This window comes from Emys orbicularis, chromosome 6, assembly GCF_028017835.1.
Source record: "Emys orbicularis isolate rEmyOrb1 chromosome 6, rEmyOrb1.hap1, whole genome shotgun sequence".
Classification (NCBI taxonomy): domain Eukaryota; kingdom Metazoa; phylum Chordata; order Testudines; family Emydidae; genus Emys; species Emys orbicularis.
In genome coordinates, this window is record NC_088688.1 from 129621149 (window position 1) to 129638986 (window position 17838).

The 17838-nt window shown below is 42.8% G+C and overlaps 1 protein-coding gene across 1 annotated transcript in view; it reads right to left on the minus strand.

The window, feature by feature from the left end:
- Positions 1-2830: 2830 nt before the first annotated feature.
- RNF170 (ring finger protein 170) overlaps positions 2831-17838 on the minus strand; it is a 46622-nt gene continuing 31614 nt past the window's right edge. The window contains exons 6-8 of the mRNA XM_065406711.1: positions 10387-10460; positions 5240-5344; positions 2831-3295 (exon numbers count right to left, since the gene is read on the minus strand). Coding sequence (XP_065262783.1) covers positions 3026-3295; positions 5240-5344; positions 10387-10460 — 449 coding nt within the window. The 3' untranslated portion in view covers positions 2831-3025. The remainder of the gene's footprint in view (positions 3296-5239; positions 5345-10386; positions 10461-17838) is intronic.

Sequence of the window (17838 nt, forward strand, 5' to 3'; positions counted from 1 at the left end):
ACACACATTGCCACACAACAACAGAATCATCTGAAATAAGGGCAGCGTGATCCAGTCATTCTTTCCATAAATACTGATAATCAGTGGTTGGGTGAAGAATTTTCTCCTTGACAAGGAAGATATCTATGCAGGAATGCATGGATGCAAAGTAAATGAGCAAATTCAGCATACTGGCCGCATCCTCTGCTCCTGTATAACCGAGCTGAGCACAGCACTCGCCTCCTTAACCATACAGAGCGCTGAAAACTGTCAGTCAAACTACATACTTAAAATGTCCATACTACAAACACATGATGGGTTTAGCATATCATCAACTGGCCTAGTTTTTACAGGTAGGATAGGCAGCCCCAATTCAGCCAAGCACTTACACACACATCCTTAAGTGCTTTGCTGAACCAAAGCCTATATTATTTCTATTGGCACCCAAAGGTGAGCTGAGTGCCTCCCACTCAGAAAGATGACAGGATCCTTGGCCCCAGAGAGCTTAAAATTAGGCATGGCCTGGCAAGACAGAAAGGAAGGGGCAGGGGAGGAAACAGAGTAACATCAGTAAGATTATGCACTTACTCAGTGACAGCTTATGCATGAGCTCACATACTAAAGAGAGTGTTTATGAACAGACTCCTTAGTTGGCTAATTTTGCATAGGCATCATGGCAGAAGTGGGTCTAAGGAGGGCTTTGAATGAGGAGATTCAGGGAGTGTCTTGTGGATCAGAGGAGGGAGGGCATTCCAGCTGTAAAGAGTGGCACGGGCAAAAATGTGAAGACATCTGTGGGAGAAACAAAGAAATGGGATATCAAGGTTAGGAAAGGACTCCCCTTACCAGAATGACTAATCTGTACAGTTCTCTTGGGAAATAAAGAGGAAGTTATTTGTGACCACAGGACTCATGATGGCCAAGCCCCCAAAAATGTACGAGGATAACTTTATCAGTCCTACAATCATCTTTTCAATATTGCCACCAGCTAAAAGGAGCAGGTGGGACCTCTTGGAGAGCTTTGCCAACAGCAACAATGTGCAGATCTGTGCACCTGACTCTCCAGAATACCTTGCTTTGTCATCTTAAATGTGCATATAACAGGCAGGATTTAAGTTCCTTGAATATCAAGCAAGATTCACATACTGTAGTATCGGCATGTTGACATTTAACTGAGGTAGCCAGCAAGTTGTCATCGTATATTAGTGATGACAAAATGAAGGGAAAAGATGAGGTGCTAAAAAACACTCAAGGCAGCCAAAGCCAGTAGCATACACTTACTACCATGTCTTTTTCTTTTTTAATTTTTGTTTTTATCACCTCCATTTTCTCTTTTCACCCATCTCAAATAAAAGATACGTCCGAAGAAAGGTTCAACAATCCAGTTAAATCATAACGACTTTGGATATTCAAGGGCAAATTTAAGAAAACAACAACCACCCCATCTTATATTTATAAAGGCAAAACCAGTGATGTGCACTTTAAGCACTGAAAGAACACCACAAAACTGACAGACTCTGCAAAACCCATTAACCAAAAGCATTCAATGAAAAAATCCCATCATCTTCCTACACATGTATAAGCACTCAAAATTGTATGCACATATATTTGCATGATCAGAAAATGGAGTCTATATTAATGGAGGCCATTTCAAAATATGTCCCAACCCACATTATGTAAACATACGAAGGATCGCTTATTCTATTAATTTTATTTTCAAGTATTCAGAAAGTTAGAATGTTTGCTATTTTGCTTCAAAAAATATTTCTTTCCTCCAGCTAGAAAGTACTGAATTCCCACAGAATGACTTGAGGATTTTGTGTTTTCTAGCAGCACTGATTTCATAAAATGAAAATATTTTCAAATCATTCACCTTGTAGCTTGTGATATCTGGTGTTAAAAATACCCACAAATTCCAAACATTTGGGGTAAAAAAAAAAATCTTACCGATTTTTAATTTTCTAGCAGATTTCTATGGCCCCATATTACTGTTTTGTTTTAAACATATTGGTACAAACTTGTGAGAAAGAATAGTTACTGGTTTCATCTAAATACTTTCATTACCATTCATAGTCAGGTAAAATGTTAAGTGTAAAAATTATCCAGTTATGACATACACTTTGGATTCCCACTTTTAAACAAATTGCTACTAAAAACCTAAGGTTTTTTTTGCAGTCGTAAATTACTTTGATGTAGCTGCCCTGATGCAAACCCCCCATTTAAATGTGTTGCACGGGTATATAAAGTAGGGCTTACAACAGTGCAACTTACCCGACGTTCAAATACTGCTAATGTACACAAAACCTACGTAAAAAAATATTACTCAGTGCCGGTCACCAAAGTGTTGACTATTCCTGGTTTCTTCATCTTGACCCTAATAGAAAGCCTTTTTTCCCCAAAACTGAAAAGTAAAATCATTGGAAATACATATCATTATACATAGTGCAGTTAAAGCAATACTGAAGTGTTTTTTCCTCTATTTGTGCAATATGAATTGTGTCCAGCAGTCAAATTCACTATGTCAACTGTAATGCTGTCTTTGGGTTTCTTCTTGCATAGAAGGATATGAAAAACGATTGTTATTTAAAAATACTTTGACCCACCACAGTGAGAATTAAGCAATTTGATAAACTAAATATTGAAGTGTCTTAATGCGTCAAGCTAATCTGAATTCTTTTTTGTTTGAAGTCCTGACATCACTTAAATAGAACTTCCCTTTCACAAACTACACACGAAGAGGTGTTTTATAACTAGCATTATCTTGCATTACATACAATTGCTCATTGGGTATAAGCAGATGTAGGTAATTTATTACATCATAAATCTAACCTCTTCAATATTTAAGCGTATGTAACACACAAATTAAAGATTCCAGTTAAGCATCACCACATTTTAACCCCTCACATTTGCATAAAATAATTGACTACAAGCTATTTAATTGCAAAAACTGAAAGTTTATACAGGTGCTTTACTACGTCATACTGTGTCATGGGTCCCTTTGTTCAGCTTTCCACACAAACATCTGTGTCATGATTGTTTCCACTCATTATCTATTCAGTCTCTGTGTTATCACTTCTCGGTACATGATAGAGATGTATATCAGCAGCAGAAAGATGACAAAGAAATCATCTAAAAATCCCAGAATTCCAAAGAGGGCTTCAGGAAGAAAATCCAGAGGTGAAGCCAGATAGAGCAGAGCTCCTAGCAGGCAGAGGAATATTCTGATACGGAACATCCAGAAAAGGCCCCCTACAGTAAACATCTCCCTGAAAGCATGCCGCAGTAAAGTGGGTAAATCCATAATTCTTTCCATAATCTACGAACAAACAAAACAGAAATAATTAATCTTTTGCAACATCATACAAAATGCCAACATAAATACTTCCTAAATGGGATTTTTTTTTTTTTTTTTTTTTTTTTTAAAAGCACAACATTGATACCATCACATTCACCAGTTTTGGAATCCATTAGGTCACAAGACAAAGTTTATAGACCTGGTACTTGAAACCACAGTATAACGAATTCATGAAAGATTTTAACTGCCAAGACACCTATTGGGTAAGAAACACAGCAAAACTAGCATCAAAGAGGTTCCTAATTGACGCAGAAGACAATTTATGATTCACCAAGTAGCAAGCAGTGGAGAAACTATTCTGGATCCATTTCTTACAGATAAGTAGTAACTGACTGAGGATATAACTATAGTAGAGAAGTTTGGAATCAATGGGCACAAGTTATATTAGTTCAGTACAATAAAGAAAGGGACTTGAACTCATTATAACAAAGAGAAGGTTCACAGAATGCAGCGGTATATATTTAAGAAAAGGTAAATCAACAAAAACAGATTTCAGGAAAGCAAAATGTTAATCGAGTGAGTAGGATGCAACGGAAGAAAGTATGGAAAATCTAAGAATATGGAAGAAAACTGGGAATTCCTATGAGACACCATAATCAAGTTGCAACAGATTACATTTCCTCTGAAAAAGAATAATGCAAAATACAAGCTGTGGCTAAATGTGGCTTTTCAAGGGACTGTTCAAGCTTTAAGATTAGAAAACAAAATAAACCCAGCCATGGGTCCTCCTTATTTTTTATTCTGTGGCTTCATCCACACTAATTAGCCATGGTTCTGTGGTAGCCATTTTTTAATTTTAGCACTGTTTCAATAATGGCTCCTTTCCCAAAACAGACAGAGCCACAGAATAGAAGACTAAAAGGAGACATGGACTGAGCTTAAAAAAATACTTTAGAGAGTAAGAGTAGTCTTGTGATTAAGGCAATGGACTGTGTTCAACATCCACAGGCAGGATGTCTAGGTTCAATTCCTGGGTCCGCCACGGACTTCCTGTGTGACCTTGGGCAAGTCGCTGAGGGTCTAATCCAAAACCCTCTGAAGTTAATGGGAGTCTCTTAATTTCAATGGCCTTTGGACCAGGCTTTCAATCTCTGTACCTGTAAAATGGGGATACTACTTCCTTTCTCTCATATTGTCAGGGTCATCTATTTAGATTGTAAACTCTTTGGGGTAGGGTCCCTAGTAAGAAAAAAATGAGATATGTGCAGGAAGGACCCCACTGAAATCATTGGGATCTGTCTGGATACATCTCATTTGTAGGATCAGGATCTGCATTTACGAACTGTGCCTAGCAAATGTGACAACAGTAGCTTGCAAGGTGTACATTCTAAAGTTCTTACAACTCTAATTATGACATTCAGTTATAGAAATAACACTCTCAGAGAGAAAAGTTTAGAGAACAAAATAGAGAAGGCACACATAACTCATTAGGAAATCGAGGGAGCATAGAACTCAAAATACATTTACAAAAGAAAGGGAGCTATATCAACACCGACAAAAGCAAAGCTAAATTCTCCTGATCAGTTCTGGGAGCAAAAAGGGAAATATTTTTCTTTACAAGCCACATATTTCTTTACTTGTTAATTATGAATAATTTAGGCCCTGAATCAGGAAAGCGTTTAAGTACACGTTTAACCACCCTTCCTGAATAAAGGATGCTCTTCTGAATCAGGGCTTTAATCAGTACCATGTCATTACAACAGAAATGCAAGGTTAAAGGAGTAGTTAAAAATAAATGTTTTTATGCTTAAGCTGCAGGGACTTGTATTTACTAAACAAAACCTGTGTAGTTCCCATCAATTATGAACAGAAAATAAACATCTACAAGAAAAATCACACGTTATAAAACAGTGTTAGTCTTTCGCTAGTTTATTGATTCCCCCCACCCCCCCCAATCTTACTTACAGATCTGGGCTGTCCTGAGAATCTCCGGTTGTAATCATTAACATCTTGAAGCACTTGTGCTGCATCCTGCTGATCTTCACCAAAGAGTGGTAAAAACAATGTTACCTGTGCACAACAGCAAGAAGTCACTTCATGCCTGACAGTTCTTACGAATATGAAATTGCAAATTCATAAATGAAACAATAGTAATTCAGTGCTAAACCTCATTCTTTAAGTACAATTCATTACTGTAGACCAAACTTGGTACAACTTTAGATACATGTGGCCTTGTTTCTAAATATTAACCTAAAAACAACGAGCGTTTAATACTTGCACTGTATTTACTTAGATACAGCTCCCAAGTCTTAAAGAATTAACATTTTAAGATACTATAAAAAGGATATATACAAAGCTATTTTCAAGAATATTTACTAAGGACAAAGTACAAGAATCCAGTCTTTGAAGTAGATCAAGGGTAAAGTTTTCAAAATTGCATAAGTGACTTAGGAACTCAAGTCCCATTTTCAGAGGTGATTTAGGCACTTAGATGCTTGGGGGTTTTGAAATTTTTATCCCAAAATCAGACAAATGCTTCTGTCATCATTACTGATGATCTTGCATTGAAGCATAAAAGCAGCGAAGTTTGAGCTCATTGTATAGCACAGTGGCTGAGGGCCCTTCACCAACACTGTTCCTCCAAAGTGCACCAGCCTAGGGGGAGTCCGCTGCAACCTGCTTCGTGATCATGGCTATCAGGGTGACGCTCAGAGTGAGTCTCCAGGCCCTACCCCATTAAGGTTCCCCTTGACTGGAAAGCTGGTGGCAACAATGGGAAGTTTTGAGGATAAGGTGATTAAATTGGAGAAAAAGTGGGCAGGACAAGAAAAAAGGATAGTCTTGGCTTTTGCAAAAGTAATGAATGGAGGATTCTCCTCCTAAAGAAAAATATAGTTTGGGGAATTAATTCTGCTACAAATATCTAAAACTACACAATATGACATACATACGCATGTGTACATTTTATCTATATACAGAAAACTATTGTAATTTTACACATATGTGGTGATGATATTCATGTGATAAACTGCAGAACCTTATGATAAAGTGTATCACATTGCTTTGCAATTTTTCATCTTTGAAACCTTACCTTATACTCTGCCACTAATCCATCGAGCAGTTGCAAACACCTACCCCCCCCCTTTTTAAACAGCAACTTGCCAAAGTTTGCTCCCCCTCCCCCCAAATATGAAATCCCCCTTCCACTGCATAGGCTGAGCAACACACAGTCGCAGATCAATGACAGGCTTAAGATCAGGGGTCTCAAACTCAATTTACCCTAGGGCCAGTGCCAGTCCTCAAATCCTCCCACTGGGCCAATAATATCACTCATGCCACCCAGAACCCAGCCCCCAAAACTCCGCCCTCCCAAAACTCCACCCCCCACCTACCTAAGGCTCTGGGAGGGAGTTTGGGTGGGGGAGGAGGTCTGGTTTGAGAACTGGTTAAAAGACAGGGAACAAAGGGTAGGAATAAATGGTAAATTTTCAGAATGGAGGGGGTAACTAGTGGTGTTCCCCAAGGGTCAGTCCTAGGACCAATCCTATTCAACTTATTCATAAATGATCTGGAGAAAGGGGTAAACAGTGAGGTGGCAAAGTTTGCAGATGATACTAAACTGCTCAAGATAGTTAAGACCAAAGCAGACTGAAGCACTTCAAAAAGATCTCACAAAACTAAGTGATTGGGCAACAAAATGGCAAATGAAATTTAATGTGGATAAATGTAAAGTAATATACATTGGAAAAAATAACCCCAACTATATATACAATATAATGGGGGCTAATTTAGCTACAACTAATCAGGAAAAAGATCTTGGAGTCATCGTGGATAGTTCTCTGAAGACATCCACGCATTCTGCAGCGGCAGTCAAAAAAGCAAACAGGATGTTAGGAAAACAACAAGGAGTCCGGTGGCACCTTAAAGACTAACAGTTTTATTTGGGCATAAGCTTTCGTGGGTAAAAAGCCCACTTCTTCAGATGCATGGAGTGAAAATTACAGATGCAGGCATTATATAATGACACATGAAGCGAAGGGAGTTACCTCACAAGTGGAGAACCAGTGTTGACAGGGCCAATTCGATCAGGGTGGATGTGGTCCACTCCCAATAATAGATGAGGAGGTGTCAATTCCAGGAGAGGAAAAGCTGCTTTTGTAATGAGCCAGCCACTCCCAGTCCCTACTCAAGCCCAGATTAATGGTGTTAAATTTGCAATTTTAGTTCTGCTGTTTCTCTTTGAAGTCTGTTTCTGAAGGTTTTTTTGTTCAATGATAGCTACTTTTAAATCTGTTATAGACTGTCCAGGACGACTGAAGTGCTCTCCTACTGGCTTTTGTACGTTACCATTCCTGATGTCCGATCTGTGTCCATTTATTCTTTTGCGGAGGGACTCTCCGGTTTGGCCAATGTACACGGCAGAGGGGCATTGCTGGCACGTGATGGCATATATCACATTAGTAGACGTGCAGGTGAATGAGCCCTTGATGGTGTGGCTGATGTGGTTGAGTCCCTCTGGGGCACCTGGCATTGGCCACTGTCGGTAAGACAGGATACTGGTCTGAATGGACCTTTGGTCTGACCCAGTCTGGCCATTCTTATGTATGGGGTAGGGGATTGGGGTGCAGGCTCTGGGAGGGAGTTCTTACCTGGGGCTCCAAGGCTGGATGGGACGGGGGGCCTCCGTGTGCTGCTCTGCTGCACTGCCGGGGCCCCAGGCCATTTTAAATCACCTGGGGGGGGGGGGAGCGCCCGGGGGTGGCAGGTGGGGCCACGGGAGAGACCCAGCCCCAAAACTGCTGGAGCCCCGCGGGCCACATTGGGGAGGTTTGCGGGCCACAAATGGCCCGCAGGCCGTGAGTTTCAGACCCCTGCTTAAGATGAAATAGCTCGTCACTTTCCATGGCTAGATATGGGTGATTTAGTCCATTGGAAAGAGGAGTGTACAAGATACTACTGGCCCTTTGAGCTATAAAAGAGGATGCCTGGGGAAGAAAGAGATCTGGTGAGAGAGCTCTCTGCAGCCCTCCCTGGAACAAGGGAGGAATTATCAGGGAGCCAAGTGGAGGGGTTAGCCAGTGCCAGGAGGCTGAAAAGGGTGGAGACCCGGGAAGACTGGCCGGCTGACCTTCCTGAGATGAAGGGCCACAGCCAGGAGACTGATTATGGTTCTGGGAGAAGGCTGAAGGCAGAAGAGCAGCAAGAGGGGTTAGCTGGCTGGTGACCCCAAGTCAGAGCCAGGGCTAGAGGGGCCTGAAGGCCAGGGAACAGCAGAAGGAGTTGCCTCTAAGCCAGAAAGCCATAGTCAAGGGCCAGAGAGGGCTGATGGCAGGGGAGCACCAGAGGAGCTTATCTACTTTCATCTCCAGGGGCGGAGAGCTGGACCCACAGGAAGTGTGAGATGGCCAGCAGGAGTGAGGGATGCTCTCCTGGTAAAGACCATCTCTCAGCAGTCAGGCTGTGAGGGTTCCCACTGGGAAGGGCAGGGTTGCACTCCAGCTGGAAGGGCTGGAGTGGCTGTCCAGAGACAAAACAGGACAGTGTCCGGATATGGCTGAAGGTGCCGTGGTGTTGTACATGGGGCATCATGAGATGAGATGTCGGGTGATCGTAATGATTATTTGCACTGGGAATAATGAATGGATTTTATTTTGCACATGGTTTAATAATAAATCAATCCCAAGGAGGGGTGTTATTGAGAGAGAAGAGCCTGAGAAGTTCAGTTATTTGGTTACCTGAGAGGGGAAACTGAGGCAGGGCACACATGCCAGGGCTTGCGTGGGGGGCGGGCACTCTAGGTGGGGCTGCTCTATGATAAAGAGATTCCCAGGTTTTCTGATGTAACGTAATACTTGCTACTAGCCCTGGAAGGGCTCAGGATACTGTATCTTAAAACAGCCAAATGGGAAATCATTTTTAGGGCACTGTTAGAGGTTTTTTAAAACCAATCTGTTAAAATCTTCCAGTCCTGGCCTCGTACTCAGGAAACTTGGGGATTCAATTCCGCCCTGCCACAGACCTCCTATGTGACCTTCAGCAAGCCTGTCTGTGCTTTAGCTCCCCACATGTGAAGTGAAGATCTCATCACTTCCCAAACACGGGGTGAGGATAAATACCTGAGTATTTGGGAAGCACTGAAACACTAATAAGGTAAGTAATTGGACTCATGGTAACGGAGGCATTTTGGCTTTACAGGTGAAGGAATACAACAAATACTCAAAATAATACTTTAAAACTTCTCTAAAATATTTCTGACAATTTTTGTGAAAAGTATGCACCCTAAACAGAATACACAGTGAAATGCTGTAAAGATTTTACTGGCACTGGTTTGGGATGACCCATATAACTCACTCATAGCTCGTGAGTAGAGCAGCCATCTCAAACTCAGGATGTTAAAATATACCACAGCATCATGTCTATAATAATGAAAGGCCCTGAACTTTTAAACACTTTATATGCCTAACATTAAGTCTGCAATATAATCCTAACCATTTAAAATCATGAGTCAGACCATCCAAAAATTGTGAGATTTAAAAAAAAAAAGGATTAGATTTTTGTGTTGTTTTTAAATTTGCTTTCTTGTTTTTGAGCTTTTGAAGGAAGCACTTGCCACCAAAAATATAAGTGATCATTTCAGGTTCAAAATTCAAGCTTAAAGCACATGCAGAAATGCAGACCTCCCCGCTGGTTGCTCAGAAAGACACTCTGCTAACCCTTTCCAATCTCTTGGGGGGTGGTATGGGGGTGTGGATGTGTGTCTAGCTGACAGAAGACTTTCACTTCCCTCCACCTTACTGCTACCCTGTCTGTCTCTCCTCCGTTCCCCTTATAGCTATTCTGTCTCTCTCTTTCTCTTCCTCCTGGTCTCCCTCTCACTTCCCCACTAAGACTCTTGTCCCACTCACATTCTCCCTCCACACTCCCCACCACCAGTTCTTCTGTCCCTCACTTGCCTGCCTATATCCCTCCCCTTCCCTTTATAGAGTCTTACCATTCATACTTTCCCTCTCTGCCATCTCTTACTTATTTTTAGAGGTAAGCATGAGAGTGCGTGTTTCCAGGCCTAAATTTGGAATCAGAACTATTGGATCTTTGATGATACAAAGTGTTACCGTTTGTCTGCAGATTGGGCAATGGATGGCACCCAGCCACGAGCCATACCTCCAGTATGCAATAATGCAGGCACCTAATGGAGGTAAATATCAAAAGCTGTAATGATTTAAATTTTAGATTTTTAGACGTTTTTGATTTAAAACAATTATTTCAGCAAGAAAAACAGTAATATTATATTAAAATATTAGGCTCAAGTACTTCAGGCATAACTGGTTGTTTTTATATAATATTAAGTTCAGATACTAAAACCAAATTTATCCAAATTCAATTAATAAATTCTGATCCAATTCAATTTCAACATTAACTTCGATAGCAGGGTGGACAAACAAATAAAAAAAATTGAGTTTATATTTTAAAAATAAACCTGTTTAAAATTAAATTTGAAATTGACAACTCCAAACTTTTAAAAATCATTTAAAATAAACATAAAAATAATATTAAGCAGTACATGTTTGCTGCCACTTTTTGAAGAAAGTAAAACCACAGAACTGTGGAAGTCACGGCTAAGCCGGGGTGGGCGAACTGCCGGCCCGCCAGCTGTTTTAAGCCAGCCCTTGAGCTCCGCTCCAGTGCTCAGGCCGGGGAGCAGGGTCGGGGACCAGAAGCTCCCGGAAGCCATGGCAGTGCTTTAACGTGGCTGTGTAGTCGCGCTGCTCCCGGCACTGTAAAATACCCACTTCCACGAGGGGAGTAGCTCCCAGTGCTAGTGCACTGTCTACACTGCCACTTTACAGCGCTGAAACTTGCATCGCTCAGGGTGGTGTTTTTTCACACCCCTGAGCGAGAAAGTTTCACCGCTGTAAAGTGGCAGTGTAGACAAGGCCTTAGTGTAAAGGCTATGGTTAACTGAAAATCAACATGTTTTAATATCGGGGGTAGCCGTGTTAGTCTGTATCCACAAAAACAACAAGGAGTCCAGTGGCACCTTAAAGACTAACAGATTTATTTGGGCATAAGCTTTCATGGGTAAAAAACCCGCTTCTTCAGATGCATGGAGTGAAAATTACAGATGCAGGCATTGTTATACTGACACATGAAGAGAAGGGAGTTACCTCACAAGTTTTAATAGCTAACAACTAATAAAAATCAACTTTTCTTTAGGAAAATAACTAAAAAGTACAAATGCAGAACACAATTAGTATAGATTATTTAAATAAAGGTTTTCAGCTTACTGGTTCGAATTATGATTAAACTGGGTGATTTAAATTACATTGACTTAAATCAATCCATCCCATATATATTAATTGAGAAGTCAAAAAGCTTCTGCATCATTGTAATTGGAAAATGATTAGTTTTAAAAGCCTTTACCAAGGTAAAGTTTAGCTGGGAAAACTACAAGAAATATAATTTCAGTTTGTAAAAAAACCCTAATGTTTCAAGCTCTGAAATTGCATAGGTTTTCAGGTCTCTGAAAAAATTTGAATCCTTTTAATCTTTTCCAAGTCTGCTCCAACTAACTTTTCTCCATGAACAGATAATGTATAAGTTACGATAGCCCCATGGATACTAGATGAAGTCAGATAAAGAATCCCTGTTTGAGAATCTCAAACGTTGGGAATCTGAAGGAGGGGAAATCAAAATGATAAACATAATGTAACAAAATAAAATTACATACTTTTACCCCTACAGATGCCTCAAGTAAGCCAAGGATGTGAACGTTGCAAGTTTTAGCACAGTTCTTCAAGATTTCAATATTTCAGTGTAAACATGGTGTCCTTGATGAGGACACCAACCAGAGTTTTGCTATTTTTTTTTTTTTTTTTTTACAAGTGTTTACAAAACTGCCACCTCAGCTCCTCCAATTTTATTTTAAAAAATGTTTTCAGTTAATTCTGTTTTTCCCAAGTTTAGAAACTTTAAGGATACAGAGTCAAATATATTTGCAGAGGAGTGGAAATTTTGATTTCAAACCTGGTAGCACAGAAAAAAATACTTTAGAATGTAATTTTAGACACTGATTGTCGTTGTTTTTGCTGATACAGACTAACACGGCTACTATTACCAGACACTTTCTCAAGAAGTTATACATAAAGTTATTTGTTTTTAATAGTGTTATTCTACACAAAAAAAAGTTTTTCTCTTCAGCTCAAGTTAAGGATACTTTAGAAATGGTTACTCAACATGTATAGTAACTGTGGTTCTTCGAGGCGTGTCCCCCTATGGTGGTCCACTGGAGGTGCGCTAGCGCCCCCTGTGCCTTTGATCAGAGATTTCTCATAGCAGTGTCTGTTTGGCCCGTGCATGTGTGCTACTCAGCCCGTGCCCTGTGCCATTGTTATATAGCACTGGGTGGGTGAACTGCCCTCAGTTCCTTCTCTACCACCAAGCTCCACAGCAGAGAACTCCAAAGTAGAGGGGAAGGAGGGCTGGTACTGGAGCACTTGTAGGGATACAAATCTTGAAGAACCTCAGTTACTGCACACTGAGAATAATCATTTTTTCTTCTTCCAATAGTGTCCCTATGGGTGCTCCACTCTAGGTGACTACCAAGCAGTTCCCTCTAAGGCAGCGTTGGGCGGGGGGCTTCAGAGTCAAATTTAGCACAGAAGAAAGTACAGCTGAGCCAAACAGTATTAGAAGCAGAGTTGTAAGTTACTGTGTAGTGTTCGGCAAATATATGTATAGACACCCAAGTAGCAGCATTACATATTTCAATAATGGACACGTTTTTGAGGAATGCTGCAGAGATGGAAATGGACCTTGAGTGAGTACCTATGTTCAAAGTGTTCCTTAGAGGTTTTTAAGGTCAGGCTTGACAAAGCCCTGGCTGGGATGATTTAGTTGGGAATTGGTCCTGCTTTGAGCAGGGGGTTGGACTAGATGACCTCCTGCGGTCCCTTCCAACCCTGATATTATGATTCTATGATTACAAGATTTGTAGCAAGAATTACTGCAGCCAGATAGCTACTTAGAAAGTCTTTGACTACAAACTGCAGACTGTTTTGATCTATCTGCAAGTGAGACAAACAATTTGAGGGTCTTTCTGAAGGGTTTAGTCCTAACCAGACAGAAGGCCTGACATCAAGGGTGTGCAACAATGCTTCTTGATTATCTAGGTGAGATTCAGGGTGGAAAACTGGCAGGTGAATGGATTGGTTAATATGGAACTTGGAAGAAACTTAAGGTAAAAATTTTGGATGAGGTCACAGCATGACCTTGTCCTTAAAAAATACTGTGAAAGGGGGGGAATGCCATAAGGACCCCTATTTCCCAAACCCGTTGCGCTGATGTGATGGCTTTCAGGAATACCACTTTCCTTGATAAATGGAGCTGTGAGCAGGTAGCCATCAGTTCAAACAGTGGTCTTGCGAGGTATTTAAGGACCAGGTGGAGGTCCCAAACAGGAGTAGGGTGTTTGACTGGCAGATAGAGATTTCCTAGTCCCCGGATGAACCTCGCTGTCATGGGATGGGGAAAAATGGAATAACCCTGTATTGGAGAGTGGAAAGCCATGATGGCCACCAGATGGGCTCTAATGGAGCTCAGCAATAGTCCCAAACTTTTTAGTGTTAGGATGTAGTCCAATAAATCTGGCAGCGATGAGGTCATTGGTGGAATATGTCTATGGTCACACCAAGAAAGAAATCTTGTCCATTTTTGAAAGTATGTGTAGCAGGTAGACTGTTTCCTGCTGTGTTATAGAATTCTTTTTACTTCCTCTGAGCAGGTTGTCTCTAGTCCCATGAACCATCGGCCAACCACGCTTTGAGATGAAGGACTGCAAGATTGGGGTAAATGATCATCCTGCCTTCCTGGGAGAGGAGATGAGGAACAGCATGGAGAGTGATCGGAGATCCAATGGCCAGCTGTATCAGGCAAGGAAAACATGTTCGTCTGGGACAGGTTGGAACTATTAGGGTGACTCCGGTTTTGTCTTTTTTTTTTTTTTTTTACTTTGAGGAGAACTAGCGGAATTGGTGAGAATGCGTACAAGAGATTCAACGATCAATGAAGGTGAAAAATACCTCCAGAGATCTGTGACCCAGTTTGCCTCTTGAGCAAAACTGAGCACAAAACTGTGGCGAAAAAAGTCTATCTGAGAGGTGCCCCACTGACAGAATATGTGGTATAATATGCTGTAGCCTATTTCCCACTTGTTGTCTTGGAAGAAGTGCCTGCTGAATACATCCAGGGTCACATGCTGAATCCTTGGTCTGTGATGAAGACCTGGTTGTGTATGCACCAATTCCAAAGCTTGACAGCCTTGATGCAGTGGGATCTTGTGCCTCCTTGCCGATATAAAATATGCATGATATGTAGTCCAAACAAATCCTGCATCCTTGCGGTGATTATGTGATTGCCTGATTAGTGGCAAAACCTGGAGACTGGAGTATCTAACCGCTCTGAGTTCCAGGATGTTGACGTGTTGACTTTCGACGTCTACTTGACCTGGATCTAGATGTGCTCCCCACCACAGCAAAGAGGTGTCTTTGACAACCGCTGGGGGAGAATGTGCAAATTGGACTTCTGCGCACATGTTGTGATGGTCTTTCCACCAAAGTTGAGGGATTGTTTTATGCAGGTGGGCATGGAAAGATGCAGGTTTAAACTGTGTCGGTTTGGTGAATAAACAGTCCTCAGCCACCCGATGGCAATGCATTCGGAATCTTGCGTGGTCTCTGACAAAGGTACAGTAACTCCTCACTTAACGTTGTAGTTATGTTCCTGAAAAATGCGACTTTAAGTGAAACGATGTTAAGTGAATCCAATTTCCCCATAAGAATGAATGTAAATGGGGGGGTTAGATTCCAGGGATTTTTTTTTTTTTTTTGCCATACAGTATAGTACTATAGTTGGGAGGTGTCCCCGCCTTACCCCACACAGGCACAGCCCACTGGCACTGCAGACAATGAGGCAGGCAAGGAGGCTGAAGGTGCTGTAGACTAGGAGAAGCACGTTGCGCAGCAGCAGCAGCTTCCCCTACTCTGGAAGCACCAGGGGCGGGGGGCTCAACCCTCGGCCCACCCACGCCACCCCTTCCCCCAAACCCCCACCCTTAACCGCCTCTTCTTCCCCCCCTCTTCCCCCTTTACTCCGCACACCGCATCCTCGCTCCTCCCCGCTCCCTCCCCTGCCTCCTGCCCACGGCAATCAGCTGGCTTGCAGCGTTCAGGAGGGAGGGGGGAGGAGCGAGGACACAGGGCGCAGGCTCCCCCTCTCTCCCCTGCCTCCTGAACGCCGCAAGCCAGCTGATTGCTGCGGGCAGGAGGCGGGGGGACGAGGGGGAGGGCGCTGATCCGCAGGATCTGCCGGTGGGCGGAGGCGCTGGGGGGGGACGGGGACACATAGGGGAGCTGATAGGGGGCTGCTGGCTGTGGACAAAGCTGGCAGCCAAACGATGTTATAGCGAAGCATTGCACAACTTTAAATGGAGCATGTTCTGTAACTGAGCAGGGACGCAAGATCGAAACAATGTTAAGCGAGAGGACATTAAATGGGGAGTTACTGTACTGGCTGCCATGTGCCCTAACAACTGAAAACAGTTCCTGATCAGGGGGCTTGATCAGTATGGGTGCTTAGTTGAATTGTACTGGCTTTTTTGGAAAGGGCCACAAACCTATCCAGAGGAATGTAGGCTCTTGCTGCTACTGAATCAAGATAAGCTTCCTATGAATTCTAAGTTTTGCACAGTGGTCAAAATGGATTTTTGAACGTTCAATTGCAGGCCCAACTTGAAGAGATCTATAACCTCAGAAGTCAGGGCAGATGACAGGCCGAAAAGGAGCAGCTGATACAGAAGGGCTTCGTTGACAGGCAAAGCTATGTGGGCAGATGAGGGCGAACGAAGGATAACAAGCAGCGTATGATGAGGTTCTTTAACTTCCTCGAGTTAATTGCAAGGAGTCAGCAATTCTCTTGACCAGATCCTGGAACTGCTTAAAATTATCCGCCAAGGAAGGAGGACGACGAATGAGCGCTTCATCTGGACATGAAGAGGAGATGTTGGCCATAGGAGAGACTTCATCATCGGCTCTAGCTTCCTGCTCCTCGAAGGCTTCTTCTTGAGGATCAGGTCTCCTAGCGGGAGCAGGCAATGCAGGCTGCCTCTCTGCAACGGGTGGTGCTTGATGTCTTGGAATATTGTTGACGATAGGCTGCCCAAGGGTCCCAATGTGGCCAAGGAGGTGGTGCATAAGGCATAGAAGGCACCCATGGGTGCTCATACCAGAAAGATGGTGCTTGCAATCTTGTGCCACAAGTGGTTATAGGCTCATCAGAGACCTCTGGAGAGAGCCCTGAACTGATATTTGGGACACCAAGGCAAGGTCTTTATCAGAATCCTCATCCTCAAACCCACCCTGGAATGGTGGAGTGCCTGAAGAAATTTGAGGTGAAACGGTCAGTATCGGGCGAACTTCAGGCAATCTCGATGTCCTCGGTACCAAAAGAACATAGGAGCCGAGCAACAGAGAATCGAGCATCTCAGATGCAGCCAGGTTTTGGGGAAAATGGAAGTCCTGCAGCACCAAGCATGCTGTCGGTACCAAGCCTGTAATCTGCACTGAGGTGATGGTGGCTGAGGCTGCTGACAGTACCATGGGTCTCAGGCACTCCGAGAGAAGTGTGGTTGGAGCCCGAATGGGCTTCTTCGGTTCCAATGAAGCAGAGGAAGAGCTCTTCTTGCCACCTCGGTATGCTAATGGTACCAATGATTTCTCCGGGCCCAAGGCTTTTCTGTCTTTTGGTCTAGTGGTGCCCTGAGGAACCAGAAGCCTCGTGGGTACGTGACTAGAGAGCAGGTGGTGGTGAAGTGGCTGAAGACACCAACGACCTCAGCTTTTTACCTGGTGAGCCTCAGGCATGGTCCTTGGAGGACTTATGAGATGGGTCTTGCGTCTTCCTCTTAGATGCCCTGGAGGAGTGTGGCTCAGACAGAGAGGAGGCAATAGAATTGCTGGGAGACTGGCGGACTGGGGGTCCCCTGGGCCTGGGTCAGAAGTTGGGCATAGAGAGCTCTCCGTTATGAGGAGACCAAGTTTTCTCTCTTTGTTTTTTCTGGCTCTGAATTTCAGTGCCAGACAGAACTTCCACTTCTGGGTGATGAGTAATACCACTAGGCAACAGATGCAGCAGTAGTGCCCGTCGCTTACTGGGATTGCCTCCCGGCACAACAGACCATGTCTGAAACCGGGAGAACCAGGCATAAGCTCCCAGTGCACAAGAACTACCTTATCTACTAACCAATATCTATCTAAATATATATAAGAATATATTTTTTTGACTAGGAAGCTAAAGCTACTACTACTTACTAACTAATTACACTATCGCTAAGAACTACTACAAATAGCTACTAGAATAAGAAATGAAGACAAAGTTGAGGAACCTCAACGGGGACAACTGCCAGAGCTCCGTCTCAGGCTGAGGCGGTTGAGAAGGAACTGAGGGCAGTTCGCCTGTGCAGTGCTATATAACAAGGCACAAGGTGACTAGCACGCATGCACAGGCCGAAT